Source organism: Pezoporus occidentalis, unplaced genomic scaffold (assembly GCF_034315485.1).
Source record: "Pezoporus occidentalis ecotype Australia unplaced genomic scaffold, CSIRO_AGI_Poc_V1 ctg137, whole genome shotgun sequence".
NCBI classification, from domain to species: domain Eukaryota; kingdom Metazoa; phylum Chordata; class Aves; order Psittaciformes; family Psittacidae; genus Pezoporus; species Pezoporus occidentalis.
In genome coordinates this window covers 546,321-562,480 of record NW_026913177.1, presented here as the reverse complement: position 1 = coordinate 562,480, position 16,160 = coordinate 546,321, and the positions used below count along the sequence as shown (strand labels likewise).

At 42.2% G+C, this 16,160-nt stretch overlaps 1 protein-coding gene across 6 annotated transcripts in view; it reads left to right on the top strand.

The window, feature by feature from the left end:
- Positions 1-16,160, top strand: part of MOB2 (MOB kinase activator 2) — a 121,312-nt gene that overhangs the window by 72,597 nt on the left and 32,555 nt on the right. Inside the window, exon 1 of one of the 6 annotated variants that reach the window (XM_062609373.1) lies at positions 13,080-13,291. The exons of the other annotated variants lie outside the window; for them this stretch is intronic. Within the exon in view, the coding sequence (XP_062465357.1) occupies positions 13,182-13,291 (110 nt within the window). The 5' untranslated portion in view covers positions 13,080-13,181. Of the gene's footprint in view, positions 1-13,079; positions 13,292-16,160 lie in introns of those variants that run through there. 6 annotated transcript variants of the gene reach the window in all.

Here is a 16,160-nt window from a genome sequence, read left to right as displayed (position 1 = left end):
AAAGAAAGCATTGGAGACAGCGGAGAGTGAAGTGGAACTGAGCAGTTTTTCCGCACTCATAGTCATACTAGCAGGTGATTAAACATACTCATTCACGTTTTAGGCTGCGTCATCTTCTCTCCTCCTTTCTACACTCTCTTGGGTCAGATAATTTGACTTGAATCAATACTGCTCTTTGCTCAAGGGTATGCAAGGATTACAGTGGAAGCAATGCAGTGATAAGGAGCTAGTTTTATGTGGAAGCATAAAGACATAATGTTTTGGCCATGTGCTCTGCATTTGTTTCTTCCAACCTAATTTTGAATGATCATGCAGTGGCCCCCTCCCCTCCCCTCCCCTCCCCCATGGCTGTGAGTGTGAAAGTGAAGAAAATGCATTACAAGAAAAAAAAGTTGTTGGGGTGGTTTTTTTACCCTTGAGGTTTTTTTATCAAGGGTAGCACAACCTGTGTGGGATGAAAAGATCCTAATTGTTACTAAGCTGATTAAATATTTGTAAAACAAGTGCTATATTATATCTATAGCTCTTCTGTCTAGAGAGTGTAAGTAAATGTATTTTACAGCTTTTTCTTTCCAAGCTCACATACTGAGAATTAACATACCTCTCTTGTCTTAGGATGTAGATATTCTCTGTATTTCTAAATGTTAGAAACTTAAGCATGTTAACCTTGCAACGTTATTAAATGAAAAATGGTCCTTTAACTGGATCTTCCTTCCCCAGCAAATTAAAGTCCTGTGTGCTTGTGCACCTCTATTAAAACTTTAAGAACAGCTCCAGATCTTTTGATCAGTTGTGCTTACGTTGTTTTGAGTAGGCTCTTAGATTGCTTCTGAATCAGAAAGGCAGAAAAGACCTGCAGTATTTAAAGACTGGAAAAAAAAGATTTCTAATAATGAGGCAGAAGGAGATATTTTTTTAGTTTCTCAGAAGGTGGTCAAGAGGTGAATATAATATCTTGCTAATGAAGTTAAAAGAGGGGGGAAGAAGAAAGCTATAATCTAGCAGAGAAGGGATAACAATCATAACTGGAAGCATAAATGGATGTTAAAGCTAGAAGATTTCAAACATTCAAAGGATATGATTTTTAACAATGGATGGGATCAGTCATTGGAACAAACTGCTGAGCAGAATAACTGATTTTTCTTTCTTGTCAGATGCACAAGTTAAAACCAGATGCCTTTCTGGAAGGTGTGCTTTAGGCTAATTAAGCTTTGGGTTCACTACAAGGGTAACTAGATGGAAGGCAGACAAGAACAAAATGCTAGTTCTGACTCCAGAGACTACAGCACTGGTTATTGTGGTGTGCTGGCGTACAGTGTACCCAAGCATCTCTGGGTACCAAAGGTCTGGTACCTTGTTCTGTGGCCTGCACCTGATTGCCCCTGGTGCCCCGAGGGCCCCTGGAAAGGAGCTCTGGACATGGGTATCTACCCTGCCTTGGCTGCTGTCTTCTATGGACTCCTGAGCAGGAGGTAGGTGGCTGCATTGTCTGCTGCACATGCCATGTCTTTGATTTGTGCAGTCCCAGTAAATCAGGCTTTTCAGGGAAGCATTAGGTAGGTGCTGTGGTGTGCAAGCCCAGCTTGCCACAGGAGGAAATGTGTGAATCACCCAGTGGAATAGTAGGGCGTTACTCACATATGTTTTGTCTCTGCTCCAAATGCCTTCTGGTGGTGTTGGTTGGGCTATGAAGAAGGTTTTTGAGAGTACACCTGCACTGGAAGCAAGTCAAGTGAAGTTATAGGCAAAATGTGGGATTTTTACCAGTACAGCTTGTTTTACTTGGGCAGCTCGGAAGCGTGGGTGAGGGGTGACTTTCCAAATGTGTGTGCAAAACACAGGTTTCATAGGAAATGCTGTGTCTACAGTAGCAGCCGTTCTTTGCTAGTGTGCTGTAGTTGTGTAGGCAAAATATCTTCTTAGATCAAAAAAGCACGTTTTCATTGTGAAATAATTAAAATATATAAGCTATGAAAGCCAAAGTGGGGACACAACTGTTTAGTTTATCTACAAGGTTAATAACAGATGAATTCAACCTCAAGAAGGGGTGTGCAATGCTGGCTGTATCTACGCGGCAGATCTTGTCTCTATGTAAATTTTAAGCTGTGGTAAGTATTACGTATTTTGTCTTGTCTTTAAAACTGCTGTCCCCCAACAAATCATTATTGGTGAAGACAAAGCAATAGTATCATACGGGGTAAAAGATAAGAGGAATTGTGTGTTACCTGCATGTTGTTAACAGCTGAATCCATGCCAATTTATTCCTTCTCCAATCAGCTGTTTAATAGGTAAAGTTTTGTCTGAGGAAGCTTTTTTCCTAAAGGACTTAATGAATTCTTGGATGATGAAATATAGTTTCTTGTCCCTGTTCTTTTGGGATAGGAAGTAAACAGTTCTTTGTTCAGTGCTGAAGGCTGTTGAGAGGCCTGGGATTACATGGCAGGGGGTGTCTTGTCGCTGCCCAGCTGATGGATAGCAGAACTTTCTGTGTTTATTCCGTGTTTTATCATGCACGCAGATTGTGATAGATAACGGTATTGACTTCAATTAAGTGGATTTTTATCAGTTTCTTTATAAATTTGGTCACAGGGAAAGGCAGGCAAGACAATACTTCATACAGGAATTGCTAGACAGTAGTGCTAGCAGTGTAGCTGTAGTCAGATTCGAAATATACATGAACACTTGTATAGGCAAACAAAGCAAAGCCTAATTTGTAGAAAAAAGTATTTTATTCCTTTCAGGAACAGCAGTAGCAATGTGGTTTGAATGTTCTGTCATTAAAAGCAACAACTGTACTCTTACGATAAAAGGATTTTTTCAAAATTTGTATTTAGTTGTCCATGTGTTCATTGTATAAATGCAGAGCATGTACTGGGAGGAAAATGAAGATTTTCTTCTGCCCTTTAGAGCTAAAATAATGTGCCCTCATCCCCTGTCTTTCCTGGCCCCCTGGGGAAGCTTCATCATATTGATCATGATTCTCGAAGAGATTAAGATTCAACCTTTTAATTTCCATTTTAATATAGCATTGTAACACACACATAAATTCTTTTGAAGCTGATCAGTTTTTTGCATACTGTCTAACAGCCTGGTTGGGTTGGAAAGGCTGGAACTGGATCCTTAACAGCATTCGTACATTCCTTTAGATTTAGCACTGAGCATGTAGGAGGGCACCGGGGAGCAGAATGTGTATTCTGTATTTTATCACTTCCAGCCACAGAAATGAAAAACTGAATTCTGAAGTATAAACAGAAGCTTGTATACAGAGTGCAAATCAATATACCAAGGTTAGCTTTTGAGCGCTTAATTTCTTCTTGGCTGTTCTGTGTCTTCTTTTAACATGTGTAGTTAGCCTGAGCTGGCTGACTCTTTGACACGTACATCTACAAGTAAAACAACGTAAGACTGCATCTGCTCAGAAGAATTGTGCGTGGCTCATACTTCCGGCCAACATATGGAAGAGCTTGTAAAGTTTAGGTGATATTTTCAATAATGATGTTTTGTCCCTGATGCTTCTGGTTAATGTATGCAATCTAGAAATACATAGTGTTTCTTCTTTTGTCAGGTCTGCACCTATACATTTTATGAAAACATCAGGAGAAACTCCTCAACACTCCTGTTGAATAGACATTTAGAAGTTAACTCCTTTACTGAAGATTTAAGGGTATTTTGGAATCAGCATACTTTTTTTTTTTTTTTATTCCTGTTTTATTGTCTTGCCTTACAGAAAGTTAAAGCAGCTGTGGTAAATACAGGGTAAGAATAATAGTGAAGAAAGCTGAAGGAGAAAAGTTACTGCCTGGTTCATAACACTAACAAAAATAAAGCGACTGAAAGTAAAAATAACTGTTCTTTTGCTGAAGCAAAAACAGTGAAAAGATTGGTGCAGCCATGTGTGGGTGCAGAGCTGTTTAGGTAATGTGGGAAATATTTTCTAACAAACTAAGAATAGTGGTTAAATGTTTGTCCTCTTGGTAGTATCCTGGTCATGATGCAATTCTCAGCAAAATGTGCTATAATTATACAGGGAAGTTGCTATTTGCATGGAACACAGTGTATTTTCCCTGGTTTCAAATCATTCCGAGAGCAGAATATCGAAAGGTTCACTTACTGTCTATTGGGGCACATTTCCTTGATGTACTTTCAAAGTGCAGAAGTAGCTCAGGATGCAGGTTGAATGTAGTACTCGTTTTCTCCTCCACACAATAAGCCTAGAGAATAAAGAATATTTCAGGTAGCATCTATTACTGAATTTAGGTAAGGTTTGACATACAGAATTTGATATATATTTACTTTGCTTTATAGATGGGCTCAATTTCACTTGCACCTTAGAAGAAGTACTGGCTGAGCTGCACTTTTGCGAAGTCTGGAGTCATCCTTCGTCTCCTCTGTTCCCACAGAGTGCCTCCTCTGGCACTCACCTGCCTGTGCATCCTCACAGTAACATTGCAACTTTGACGAGCATTTGAAAAACATGGCTTTGCCATGTTTGTGGTAATGGTATTTCTAAATAGCTGAGGAAGAATTATGATAGCATGACATGATCACTCATGGATCCTAGTCTCAGTGTGTAGTGATACGGACAAAGTCCTGGAAGCACATAATTGAGGACTAGTATGCAAAACAAGGCATACAAAATATAATTATAGTAATGTTTCTCTTTTTTGGCTGTGGAATTGGGGTAGATCTTTAGTAAAGTTCATGAAGAACTCTCTTGGTAGACACATAGTGTCCTCTCCTCAGTTCCTGTCCAGTACCTTAAGCGTGTCTTTTTCATGCTTGAGAGCAGACAAGGCTAATTTTCTTACTGCATTATTAAACATGACAAATAGCAATCTTGTCTAACCAGAGCAGCAAAGCTCTTCTGTCAGCCAGTGCTTTCCTTTGTTTCCTAGTAAATAAACATCCACTCAAGAGTTGTAAAGGACTGTGGGGGAAAAGGTATAAATCCAGCTATAGAAGAAATTCTAGGGAAAATGGGGGTTTTAAGCAAGGCAGCATCAGAAAAGCCTTACCTGCAGCAGTGTTGCTTAATGACAAATGTGTGCTTAATGGTTTTATTTTTAAACTCATGTCTGTTGTCTCCATGATTGGCTTAAACTCAGGGCTCTTCCACTGTGCATCATTTTATGGGTTTTTTTGGTGGGTTTTTTTTTTTCCTTCCTTTTTCCTTGATCAGATGAGATTTGGGTTCTGGAAGTTTCATTTATTTCATTGTTTCTTTCTCAAGATATAATCCGTGACCGCCTCTTAACCAGGGTTTACAGCAGTACAAGCATAATAAAAATACTTGCGTACTGTAAGTGATAATCTAGCCATAATTTAGAAGGCAGTTTTCATGATCTCTGTATGCTTCCAGGAGAGGCTTTAAAAAAAATTGCTTTCAAATATTCTGAGCCTGAAAAGGAGACTTCTGATCATAATTCCAGCAGTTCTGTGTTATATTATTTTTGTATGGTGTAGTGACATTTTCCATAAATTTTACTCTTTTGGGTTTTCTTTGAGGTTCTTCACTACTATCATGATTTCTCTCAGTGTCTAGCTTGATTTGAAGAAACGTTACTTGGAAACAAGGGATGTGATACAAAACCAGTAATCCTATGTATATAAGCCTTTTTAAACCAATAGTTCATTATTAAACTAGACCAGTGTGCTTCCAGCATATGTTAGTGCAGTGCCTGAAAAAAGTATGTCTTGTTCTTAACCTTAAATTGTGTTATCCGGACACTTTTTGTCCAAATCTGTCCTGAATTTGTAGGAGAGGATTACTCTCAAGATCGTATGATCATGTTGGGTTTTGTAAGATGCTTTAAGTTTTACACTATTGAAGTGTGAGATTCAAATCAAATGGGTAAGTGAATGCATTTAAGCCTTTTTTTTTATCAGAAAATCAAAGTGTGAAAGCTGGCTATGCTTTTTGTAATGAGTTTTTGGGAGATTACAAGCCGGTTACTTGCCCTATGCAGTTTTTTGTGGCTGTGCCTACATAAGTGTATGTTCCATGTGCATCACAGGCAGGACTGGCAAGCGCATCAAAGACCCAAGACATTACTGCTGTAGGTATGTTGTGGTTCTCATGTGTAACATCTTGACTGTGACCAAGTGTCAAGAATTGCCCTATAAAATGCCAAGGTTTTTCTAGTAAATATACAATCTCTCATTTAGCATACTGAAAAAGAGCTGTTATTTTTTTTCAATCCACTCAGTGCTTTCTCAGGGGTATGTTGAGCCTTCTTCAAAGGCAAGATCTTCATGCTTTTACTTCCATGACTGTTTGAAATGCAGGCATGTAACTTGAGCAGGGGCAAGTACCTGTGACAAACCACTTGTTAGTGTCTTTCTGTAGCCCTGTGTCCATTTCCTATGCACGCCTTCACATGCACACTGACCAAACAGGTTTTACTTCAGAGCTATGAAGCGGCCCCTCCCCTGGACTGAGCTGCCGCAGTGCAAACAGCACTGACGCAGATTTGCAAGACTGGAGGACTGCTGGAAAAATTTTCATCTGTTTCATAAATTTGAGCTATTTCAGGTTTTAACTTGGGTGTTCTGTGGCATCGTTTACATGGCAAAAGCTGTTATGGCTTCCTGTTGCTCTGATCTGTGTTGGGCCTGTGAGGTATTAAGAAATCAAATTAGCTGAGATGTAGCATCTGTGTTTTGAGTCATATATGGAATGCAAACGTGCACTGGTCTCAGTGTGAACCAAGTCAATTTTCAGACTTCTGTCTTTTGTGGCCCTGCTTTCTAGAAGTAGTAGCTAAGGAATTATTCTGTAAGTGCCAGGAATTAAAATGAACAGTTTCCCCTGTTTAATCTTACATAATTAAGTTCTGTGTGTTATGTTTTGTAACACACTCCTGGACAAAAATCCCCTAGAATAAATTTCATGCTTCTTTCATGAATTGTTTTCCCCTCTTGTTGTCATCTAAATGGAACATTACCAGATAAAATCATTTGCTATACTGCAATGAAGCCATTCTTAGCACAAAAAAAGGAGGGAAACTTGTATTTCCTTAGTGGCTCCCCATCTGTCTGGGAAAACTCTGCAAGTTCACTCCCAGCATCTCTCTTTTTCCTTCTATGCCTTTCCCACCCAAGTGAAGATAGTCCTGACCAATTAACAGTACTGACACACATACCCTCCTTTCCTGTGCTGATTACACCTTTGACTCCTTAGTCTAGAGTTTTGTGCCAATTTGCAATTAGGGTTTTCTTTTCTGTGCCATATTTACCCAAGTCTGTGAAAACAGTAGTTGTGTTATAAAACTTACAGGGAGAGTTCTGTATATGTGTAGCAAGTAGCCCTGAATATGTTAAACAATCCCTGGGGAGAACTTCTTAGCCAAGTTTCAGGAGTTTTACCTCTTTATATGAAGCTTGAGGTCCAGCTTATTTGGGGTAGGGAAGGAAAAGGAGTCTTTCATTTTAGCGTTTCTGTATCAAATACATATTGCACTAGTGCTTCCTGGGAGTGCAGCCTAGTTAAATTTCAAAATTCGGCCAACAAAAAAAAAGGAAGGGTAAAATGTGAGATAAATTTCTCACTTGTGTTATATCTAGGATGGAACTAACAGTAGCTGCAATGGTGTAAATTAAGCAACTCAATCTTTACATTATGCTGCAAGCACCCCATGCAGCCTATCAGCAGGTACTCTGCTTAATAAGACTTCTTCCTCTGACTTAATCTTAGAGATACATGTGTGGAAAGACACCAGTTTGGGCACTCAGAATGATAAATGCAGTAGCTTCACTGGCACATCTTTATTTCTGTTTTCTTCTCTCTTCCTCCCCCACTGAAAGCAAAAAGGGGATTTTATCCTCTTTGAGATAGATGCTGCATGTCACTTTAGCTTCAGTAACACCTGGAGCTATGCTAGGCTTTTGCCCAGCAAACTTTGTCTGGATGGAAGACAGTTTTATGAGGGTGATAGATTTGAGCTGTTTATTTGCAAATATTTTTCCGGTTTATTGTTCCTTTATATTGTAGTGCCAAGCATATTGTTTTGCAAACCAGAAAGAGGAAAACTTTCTGCTTCCTGAGGCTGTCATTGTGATGTTTTATTGTTCTGGAATGAGCTATGCAAGAAAGGTCCTGTATAGGGACTTCTTCATCTGTCACTGAAATCTGTCACTGCTATATAATGGTATACAACACCTTAGTACAGAAAGAACTTTTTCAGTTGAAAGCAGAGGAAACTTTCATTAGAATGCAGTAATCTTTGAACTCGCCCAGGATACAGATAATAACTTTTAGAAACAGAATTTACTTTTGTAACAGTGGTAAGCTTTCAGTGATACTGGAGACTAAGGTCTGAATCTCGTATTTCTGTCCAACTCCACAAATTGACTTGGCATCTACATGCCTGGAAGAGCTGCTCAGGAAACAGTTGTCCTGCTGGTGTCTGTTTTGCTTTTGTCACTTGAGGTGGGCTGACTCAGGAGCACTGATTGGAATGCAAGTGACAAAAATCAACACAGTCCTCTGTTTCTCATCACTTCCACATGTAGAGTCCCATATTTTCTTAATAGTTCTTGGGCACTTGTTGAGTGCTGTTGAGGTGATTATCTCCTGCTGAGCTGCTGCTATTGATACTTTCTTCAAGACATTCATTTTCTTCAGCTCTCATTCATACATACTTCTTGATGAACCTGGCTTCCCTTGACATTTGAGATGTGTCTACGCGTGTGCCAGAAATACAGTACCTTTGCAGTCATGATTTCTTTGGTACATACAGCAGCATTCACTTTCCTTGTTCTTTGTTCTGCCTTTTTACTGTGGCTTTTTTTGATTTTTTTTTTTTTTTCCTGAATAAATTCTTGATAGATGCATCTTGATAGCTATATATAAAAACTGTGATGAATCCTTGGTTCTTATTTAGTGCATCCTTTCTAAAATGCCATAATACAAATTATTTGGAATTCCTGGTGGAACTTTACTGGTATTTTGGCATATTTTGCTGTTCTTGCTACAATTGATTGTTGTTATGGATTAGGTGAGAATTATCATATACCCTTTTTTCCTCTCTGCCTATTGCAGACACCCTCCCCATGTCAATGAAGCTGAAGGTGGTGGTTGCAGGATAAACACTGACTTCTTGTTACCAGAGCTTTCAGTAAAGCAGCAAATGTATGCAGCTTGTTGCTTACAAATGCTGCTTTTAAGATCAATCTCTTACACACAAACTTTCTGCAGTGAGTGTGGCCAGTGTCGATAAGGCTTGTATCACAAGACTCTGTGTGGTCAGGAAGACTGATTTCTCTTGCTGTTATCACAAGAGTGGAGCTGAAAGTATGCCCTCGAAATCATTATTCCCCCCCTTCACCATGACCACATCCAAGCTGCTTTTTGAGACTGGAACAACTTTGATTTCACCCTGCCTTCTGTCCAAAATCCATGTCTTTGCTGTCTGCGTGGAGCAGAGCAGCTTGTGCCGTCTTTGCTGAGTGAGGATGACAAAATGGAGAGTAAATGTAATCTTAGTATAAATCCTACTTAGAGGCAGGCTAAAGGATGAAGTGCTTTCATTGATGATTTTGAGCAGTTCCAGAAACCTGAGGATGTGCTGTGAGGTAACTGGTAAGGGTACTTGGCTACATGGCAGCAGAGCACACTGAAGTCAAACAAAAGGGCTAATTAGGTAACAAAATTGAAACATTGTATGTCAGGCAGGGACACAGATAATATTCAGCTTAATTTAAAGCAGAACTTTACAATCTGACATTACAAGGCCTCATTTCTATGCATATAAATGATGAGTTGTACCTTAATCAAAGTAATGGTTATGATATTCTCCACTCCCTCCCCAACATTGTTTGCTTGTCTGGATTGACATGATGATACGACTTGCTTTCTTTACCAAACCTCTGGGCACCTCTGGTATATCCCTGTGGTGGCTGCTTTGCACTTAACTTTTATGGTATTGTAAAATGGGCAAATAAATACGTAACTGTTAACTACTGCTTATAACATCATTGTAAATACAAAAGCATTATTCATAAAATCTATAAATACCATTCCTTGGCTTCGTAGTTGGGATCAATGTAGAAAACTTCCTGTCAGTGTACTGTAAGTACATAGAGTCATGTGTAGGTGGTGGGCACTGGGGCTCCCATTGTTTTGTGCCACTGATGATGTTGTTTTGCTGATGTGTCTGTAGGACTGCTGCAAGTCTTAACAGCTGTTGGTAGGTCCATTCACAGATACTTCTGTTAATGGTTTAGTGATGACTTCAGTTCACAGCTACACAATCTTTCAGCCCTGGCTGGTGGGTCAGGGGTATGCTAGCACCAGTTTGGCACTGCTGAAGCACACTTGTGCTATGGACAGATTCAACAGTAGTTATGTGCAGAGGATGTTGAAGAAGCAAGTGAAAAAGAATCATAGAATCAACTAGGTTGGAAAAGACCTTTAAAATCATAAAGTCCAACCTTTACCCCAGGACTGCCATGCTACTAATGGATGTAAATAGGCAGGATATTGCATGGTGGTAAGACATGCCCTTGAGGAAGTGCAGATCTGCATTCTTTGGAATATGCATACATAGAGATCAGACCAGTAGCCATGTTCAAATAAAGATACTGCTTTTAGATTGAGTACTGCTCTTCCTGGATGCAGCAGCTTTCAAGCACACCCATTTGTGTCTGCGCATGTGCTCTGAATCTTGTTAAAGTGTGAGAATCCGTGCTGCTGGTATGTTTTAAATTACTTATGTTGATGCCATATAAATAAAATGTGCATGCTTAAGTTGTGCTTCCTATAATAACCTCATTTCATTTTTATTATTTTGAAGCATTTAGAATTGACTTTGACATGCTGTTGGGCTTTCCCACAGCTTGCACAGAATCCAGTACTGCAGGTAATCTATAGCATGCAGTTGATCTGAAAAGGGGATGCAGCTTGAATGGAGGAAAAATGATAGGTGGAGGAGAAGCTGGAAGGGGTGCTGTGGAGATGTATGGTTGAGGAATGGGAAAGGCATCTGTTTGATACAGAAGCTAACAGAATAGAGAAGTGGGTCATTTATCTGGGTCGAAGTAAAAAGATACCAGGTTTAAAAATTCTATTTCAGTTGATCTATCACATTTAACAGCAGAGCATCAGCTCCTAACCTGTGTGGGATCATTGAAGTTCCATCTCTGAAGAGCAAATGTTTGGCTGTCAGAGTCACTGAGAGGCCAGCTTTCCTAATACAACTGCAAGACCAGAGAGCTGTATTTATTTTGGCTTGACCCCTGGATTTTTCTTTAATTTACTTTGGATAGACTGTTTTGAAAACTTAAGCTGCTTTATATCACCAGCTTGTTGGTTTTAGGGTGGGCTTTTAACAAACAAAATTCTCTTTGTGCAGATTTCACTGGTGAACGAAGTGAGAGCGACTACTCTCTTGGCAGGTGTCCTTCCTCTGCATGCCAAGACTCCTTGCTTTTTAATGTTACTGTGACAAGTTGCTGTTGCTTGGGGAAAAGATTGAGCGAGCATCAGATTTTTCCAGGGTTGGATAATCTTCTGTATGAAGCACTGGGCTGTGGAGTGAAAGCTGAGCTGTGCTGAGCTGCAGGCTTCCTGTGTGCTATCAGTGAAGTCATTAAAACTCCAGCTTAAGTGGATTTCTGGGAGAGTGGGAATAAAAATACCTCCTCATTCACAAGGGTGTGGAGGCCCAACTGGGACATGGGACTGAAAGACAGTGCATAACTGACCGACACCACTGCCTGGGTCAGTGCTTCCGGTGCAGGTTATTTCTCCTCATGAGGCTGCAGTTTTTCATGGCTTTGTGCCAACAGTGGCCACGTCCCCACAAACTTTGACCAAGGGATACCAGGTTGGTGACAGCAGCAATGGTGTGATTGTGCTAAGTCTAATTCAACAAGTCTGGTGGCCTTCAGTTTACAGGGGAAGATGCCCTTTTGGTGAACCAGTTGGAGTGCTTGGCTGTACATGACTGGGTACACCCTTGAACATTTGGCTGTACCCTTCCTTCTGACTGCAGCTGCGCCTGCCAAAGACGGCAAAACCACTGTTCTGTCCAAGATGCCACACACTGAGTCTTAGCGTGTCAGAATAAGTGACATCCTCAGGGTTTTGTGTTCTATATCATGTCTTACTAGAGCTGTCAGGGTTTTTGTTATGATTTGGCTCTGAGTGCTACATCAGCAAGCTCTGGGCACAGCTGCCTGGTCCAGAATGTGTGTGCGGAGTGACTCAAGGAGCTGCACATACAGCACCTTTCTAAGGACTGTTAGGAAAACTTATGACAAAGTGGCTTCTCAGTGTAAAACTGCTGGTCTGTCTCAAGAGACCTTGCTTGTGTTTAGGGGTGCTGCTCGACCTTTGAGGACCATTACCCAAGTGCCTGTCCTTAACTGGTCATAATGGCAAGGTGTCTCTTGCTGTTTATGGTTTTACTGTTCTTCAACCTTCCTCAGTTTAAACCCCTCTCACAAAGGTTTTGATGTCATTAGAATCACAGAATAGTTAGGGTTGGAAAGGACCTTAAGGTCGTCTAGTTCCAACCCCCTGGGCTGTTTGTGGCAGAACCTGTCTAGCTTTGCTCTTGGGCTAGCCTGTGCCCTTTGTTTGTCACAGTCCTGAGAGCACAGTGCAAACCCTAGCTCATGAAGGGCGTCATTATTCCCATTTCTCACCAGGAGTCCGGTGTGGCCCTGTTACAGATGGGGGCCGTATTGCAGACCAACAGCAGCGTGTTTGCCCTGTGCCCAGCAGCAGCTCCGCCCCAGCAAATCCGCACTCTTCTTTTTTGGCTGCCAAAAGACGTGGCAGGTTATTACTGGCGGTGGTGCTTGTGTTGGGCTCTGCTGCTTGGACATGTCTAGGCCCGGGGCCGGGTGCGTCCTCCCTCCTGTCCTACCGCCTGCAACGCTGCTGAAGCCCGCAGGGCCTTGCAGCCTTTCTCTCGACGTGCAACGGAGCCCCGCAGCGCCCGGGCACGGGGCAGGAGCGGCAGCTGCGGCCCTGCCCGGCCCCGCTGCCCGTGCGCGGCCGATGGGGGCGGTGCCGGGCGGAGGCGCAACGGCCGCCGTCCGCCCCCTACGCCGCCGCTCATTGGCGGGGCCGGGCCGGTGCGGGGCGCTCGTGGGGGGGAGCCGGGGCCGTGCCGAGCCCGCGGCGTGTGCCCGCTCGGCTGCGCTGGGCTGCGCCGCGCTCCTCCCGCCGTACCATGGTTGGGGATCACGGCAGCCTCCCCGGTGAACGGACCGTCCTCGCCCAGAGTCCCAAACCCGGATTAAGCTGCAAAATGGTCTTGCAGGCGGTGGGCAAAGTGCTGCGGTAAGGACGGGAGCGGCGGGCGGGCAGGGCGGCTGCGGGTGTCCGAACGGGGGTCGCCCCCAGGAACGCGTGTGCGGGCCACCCCCGCCACCCCCCCCCCCCCCCACAGGGAGAAGGGAGCTGGAGCTCAAGTTCACAACTTGGCTCGGGCGCCTTGCTCCGCTCGGCCCCTCTCGTGTCGGGGGGAGGGAGTCAGCTTTTGGCTCCCTCCGGATCTTGTGTAGCAATCCGGGAGAGTGGAAGTTGGAATGGCAATAGCTACTTGGAGAGAAACATTTGTCCACCCATAATAATGCAGTCAAGTTTTGTTTGTGCTCCATGAGAGCTAAATTTCCAGGACGTAAGCAGTCAGTGAAGGTCCTGGCTTTCCTGAATAAGGAGCTTGACCAAATGGCTACATATGCTTTGGCATGTTTTCGACAGAAATGTTGTAAGATGAGGGGAAAAAATGGCTCATGTAGCTCGAAAGGACTTGTGTGAACACTGAGGAGTGTATGACTACCGAGACCAAAACCAGACTCTTTGGCTGTGCAGTAATTTGGATGTGCAGTAATTTGATTCAGAGGAGTTCTGACCCTTTCTGCTTTGCAGGGAAAAACATCACCGCAAATATTAGGATTAGCAGCCTTGCTCTTCAACAACTGCAGCTCTTTATTTTGGTTGTGTTCAAATGTTTGTCTGGGGTCTGTGAAGAATGGCAGTGCTGCTCCAAAAAGGAGCCTTGTTCCTCTGGCGCAACTTTGTTTGGCAAGCTTTGGTTTGTCCCGGTTCCCTGCTGTCTGTTGCCAATTGTTAAATATTTGTCAACAGAAACATTATCTCGCTCTTCTTCTGTTGCCTCCTGTCTTTTCTCTCCCCAACAGTTTGGGGGAGCTGTTTATTAAAGTAGCACGTTCTGATCACAAAGCAGATGAGCTCTGGCTCTGATTTGAAGCCCAGTGAACGTCTCTAGTTTAAGTAGGCTTAGTGAGAAGAACTGCTTGGAGTTGCTCTTGAACAAGTGCTGTATTGCAGGACTTCTGTTGTGTCGTGTCGTCCTCCACCTCCCAACCCCAGTCGTTTCCTGTAGAAGACATTAATTTAAGGATTTCAGGTTTCTCTTTCAGCTTTTTAACGAGTTTAATGTCCGTCCTTTGCATTTTTGGGGGTGTTGTGTCTGTGATTCTATGTTGTGGTACACAGCTGGTCATATCATAAAATCCTTTTTGGTCAATGGCTTGCTATTCATGCTGTGAACCTTTTGAAGTTTTTGGTAGCTGTTCTGTTGGCAGCACTCCCAGATGTAAATAGGTGTGTGCCTCTGTAGGGACGAATTGCCAAACCTTTCGTTCTGCATGTATAGCAGTTTATTTTAAAGTATAGGTGACTTCCTGTGACTTAGCAGAACATACATTTTAATGATTTTTCAGTGCATGTGTTTGCAAAAGCATGACATAACCTTGTCCTTTCTGCTCCAGCTGGAGGACGTGCAGAAATTGTGCATAATTTTGTGTTTGTTTTCTGGTTTTTATTTTCTACGTATACTATAAAACTGTTGTGAAAGCAGGAAAAAGTCATTGTTGTACATGAAATATGTTGGGCTTGGGAGTTAATAGTGTAACTACATTTTGCTAAGGTGCTCCTACATGGGAGTGATTACTGTTTTGTAGCAGAGGTTTTTTCAGTGTGTCTTTCCATTCTGGATTATCTCTTTTTGCACCCTTTAGAGAGAAATGCAGAGAGAAACCAGTTCTCTTATTTGTGAAATGGGTGCATTATCTGACTGTATCTGTGTTGCTTCATCTTGCTTTTCAGTTTTTGTTCTGTACAACATAAACTCATCCTATTCTGCAAAGAACTTAGTGTAAGAGCACAGGCAGTAGCTAGGAGCCTAAATAAATAGGAAGTCAAATCAGAGTTTCCTTATTGCAGAAATCGGGTATTTGTGCTTAAAGAAGTGTGAGCCCAGTGATGGTGAAAGAATGAGCCACATGGGAGCTCATTTAGGCTGAAAATGGTGGCTTGTTGGTGACAGCTGTGGTGGGATTTCTTTGAATGTAGGCATCCACAGCTGAGCTTTCTCCACTTAATTGTCTGTGGAGAAGAACAGAGAACTTACAGATGTGGTTGAATGCAGAGGTGCAATGCCAGCCCAGTACAGCATGACCAGCTCACTTGTTAGCACTTACATTGTAGTCATACAAAGTTAAATGAGATGATTCCACATTACTGGCATGGTTTAGCATCTATTTCAGAGTAAGTGTGGGACAGAGAGTATCAAATAACACTTTTGAGCCTGGCCACCTGAACCACTGCTGAGTTTGTGTGGTCTGTACAAAAGATGAATCAATACTAAACTGGACAAAGTAATTTTTCTTCTGTTGATCAAGTCTACAAATGGCTTGGTGATGAGAAGAGGGTGTCTTGCTTGCGTGTAGCATGCTGTTATTAACAGCCTACTGCATTTTAGGCTTTTTTCTCAGGCATAACTGGGAACTGTCATCATCACTGCCCCCACCCATCCTCCACCCTCCACAGGCTGCCAAGGACTTATAGGAATTCACAGTAGACAAAGAGTAGAGTGCCTGTCTTCTCTTCAAATTGCCCTGTTTCTGTCCTGGTTGTGAATTATAAAGCTCAGTTGTGCTGGTACGATGGTCAGTCAGTATGATTTTCCTCCATAGGAAATTCATTGTACATCATTCACATGAGTTGCATGTACTTACAAGTAACTCACTCTTGAAGCTTTTAATGTACAAGTTGTTTTCATTAGTTAGTAGGTCTGAGGCCTCCTAGCTGCTGTGTGCCAGAGTGTCACTAGTAATAACAGCTGCCAAAGGAAAAATGAGTACAGGGAGGCAGCATGGAGGGAAGTGTATAGAAGCAAAAA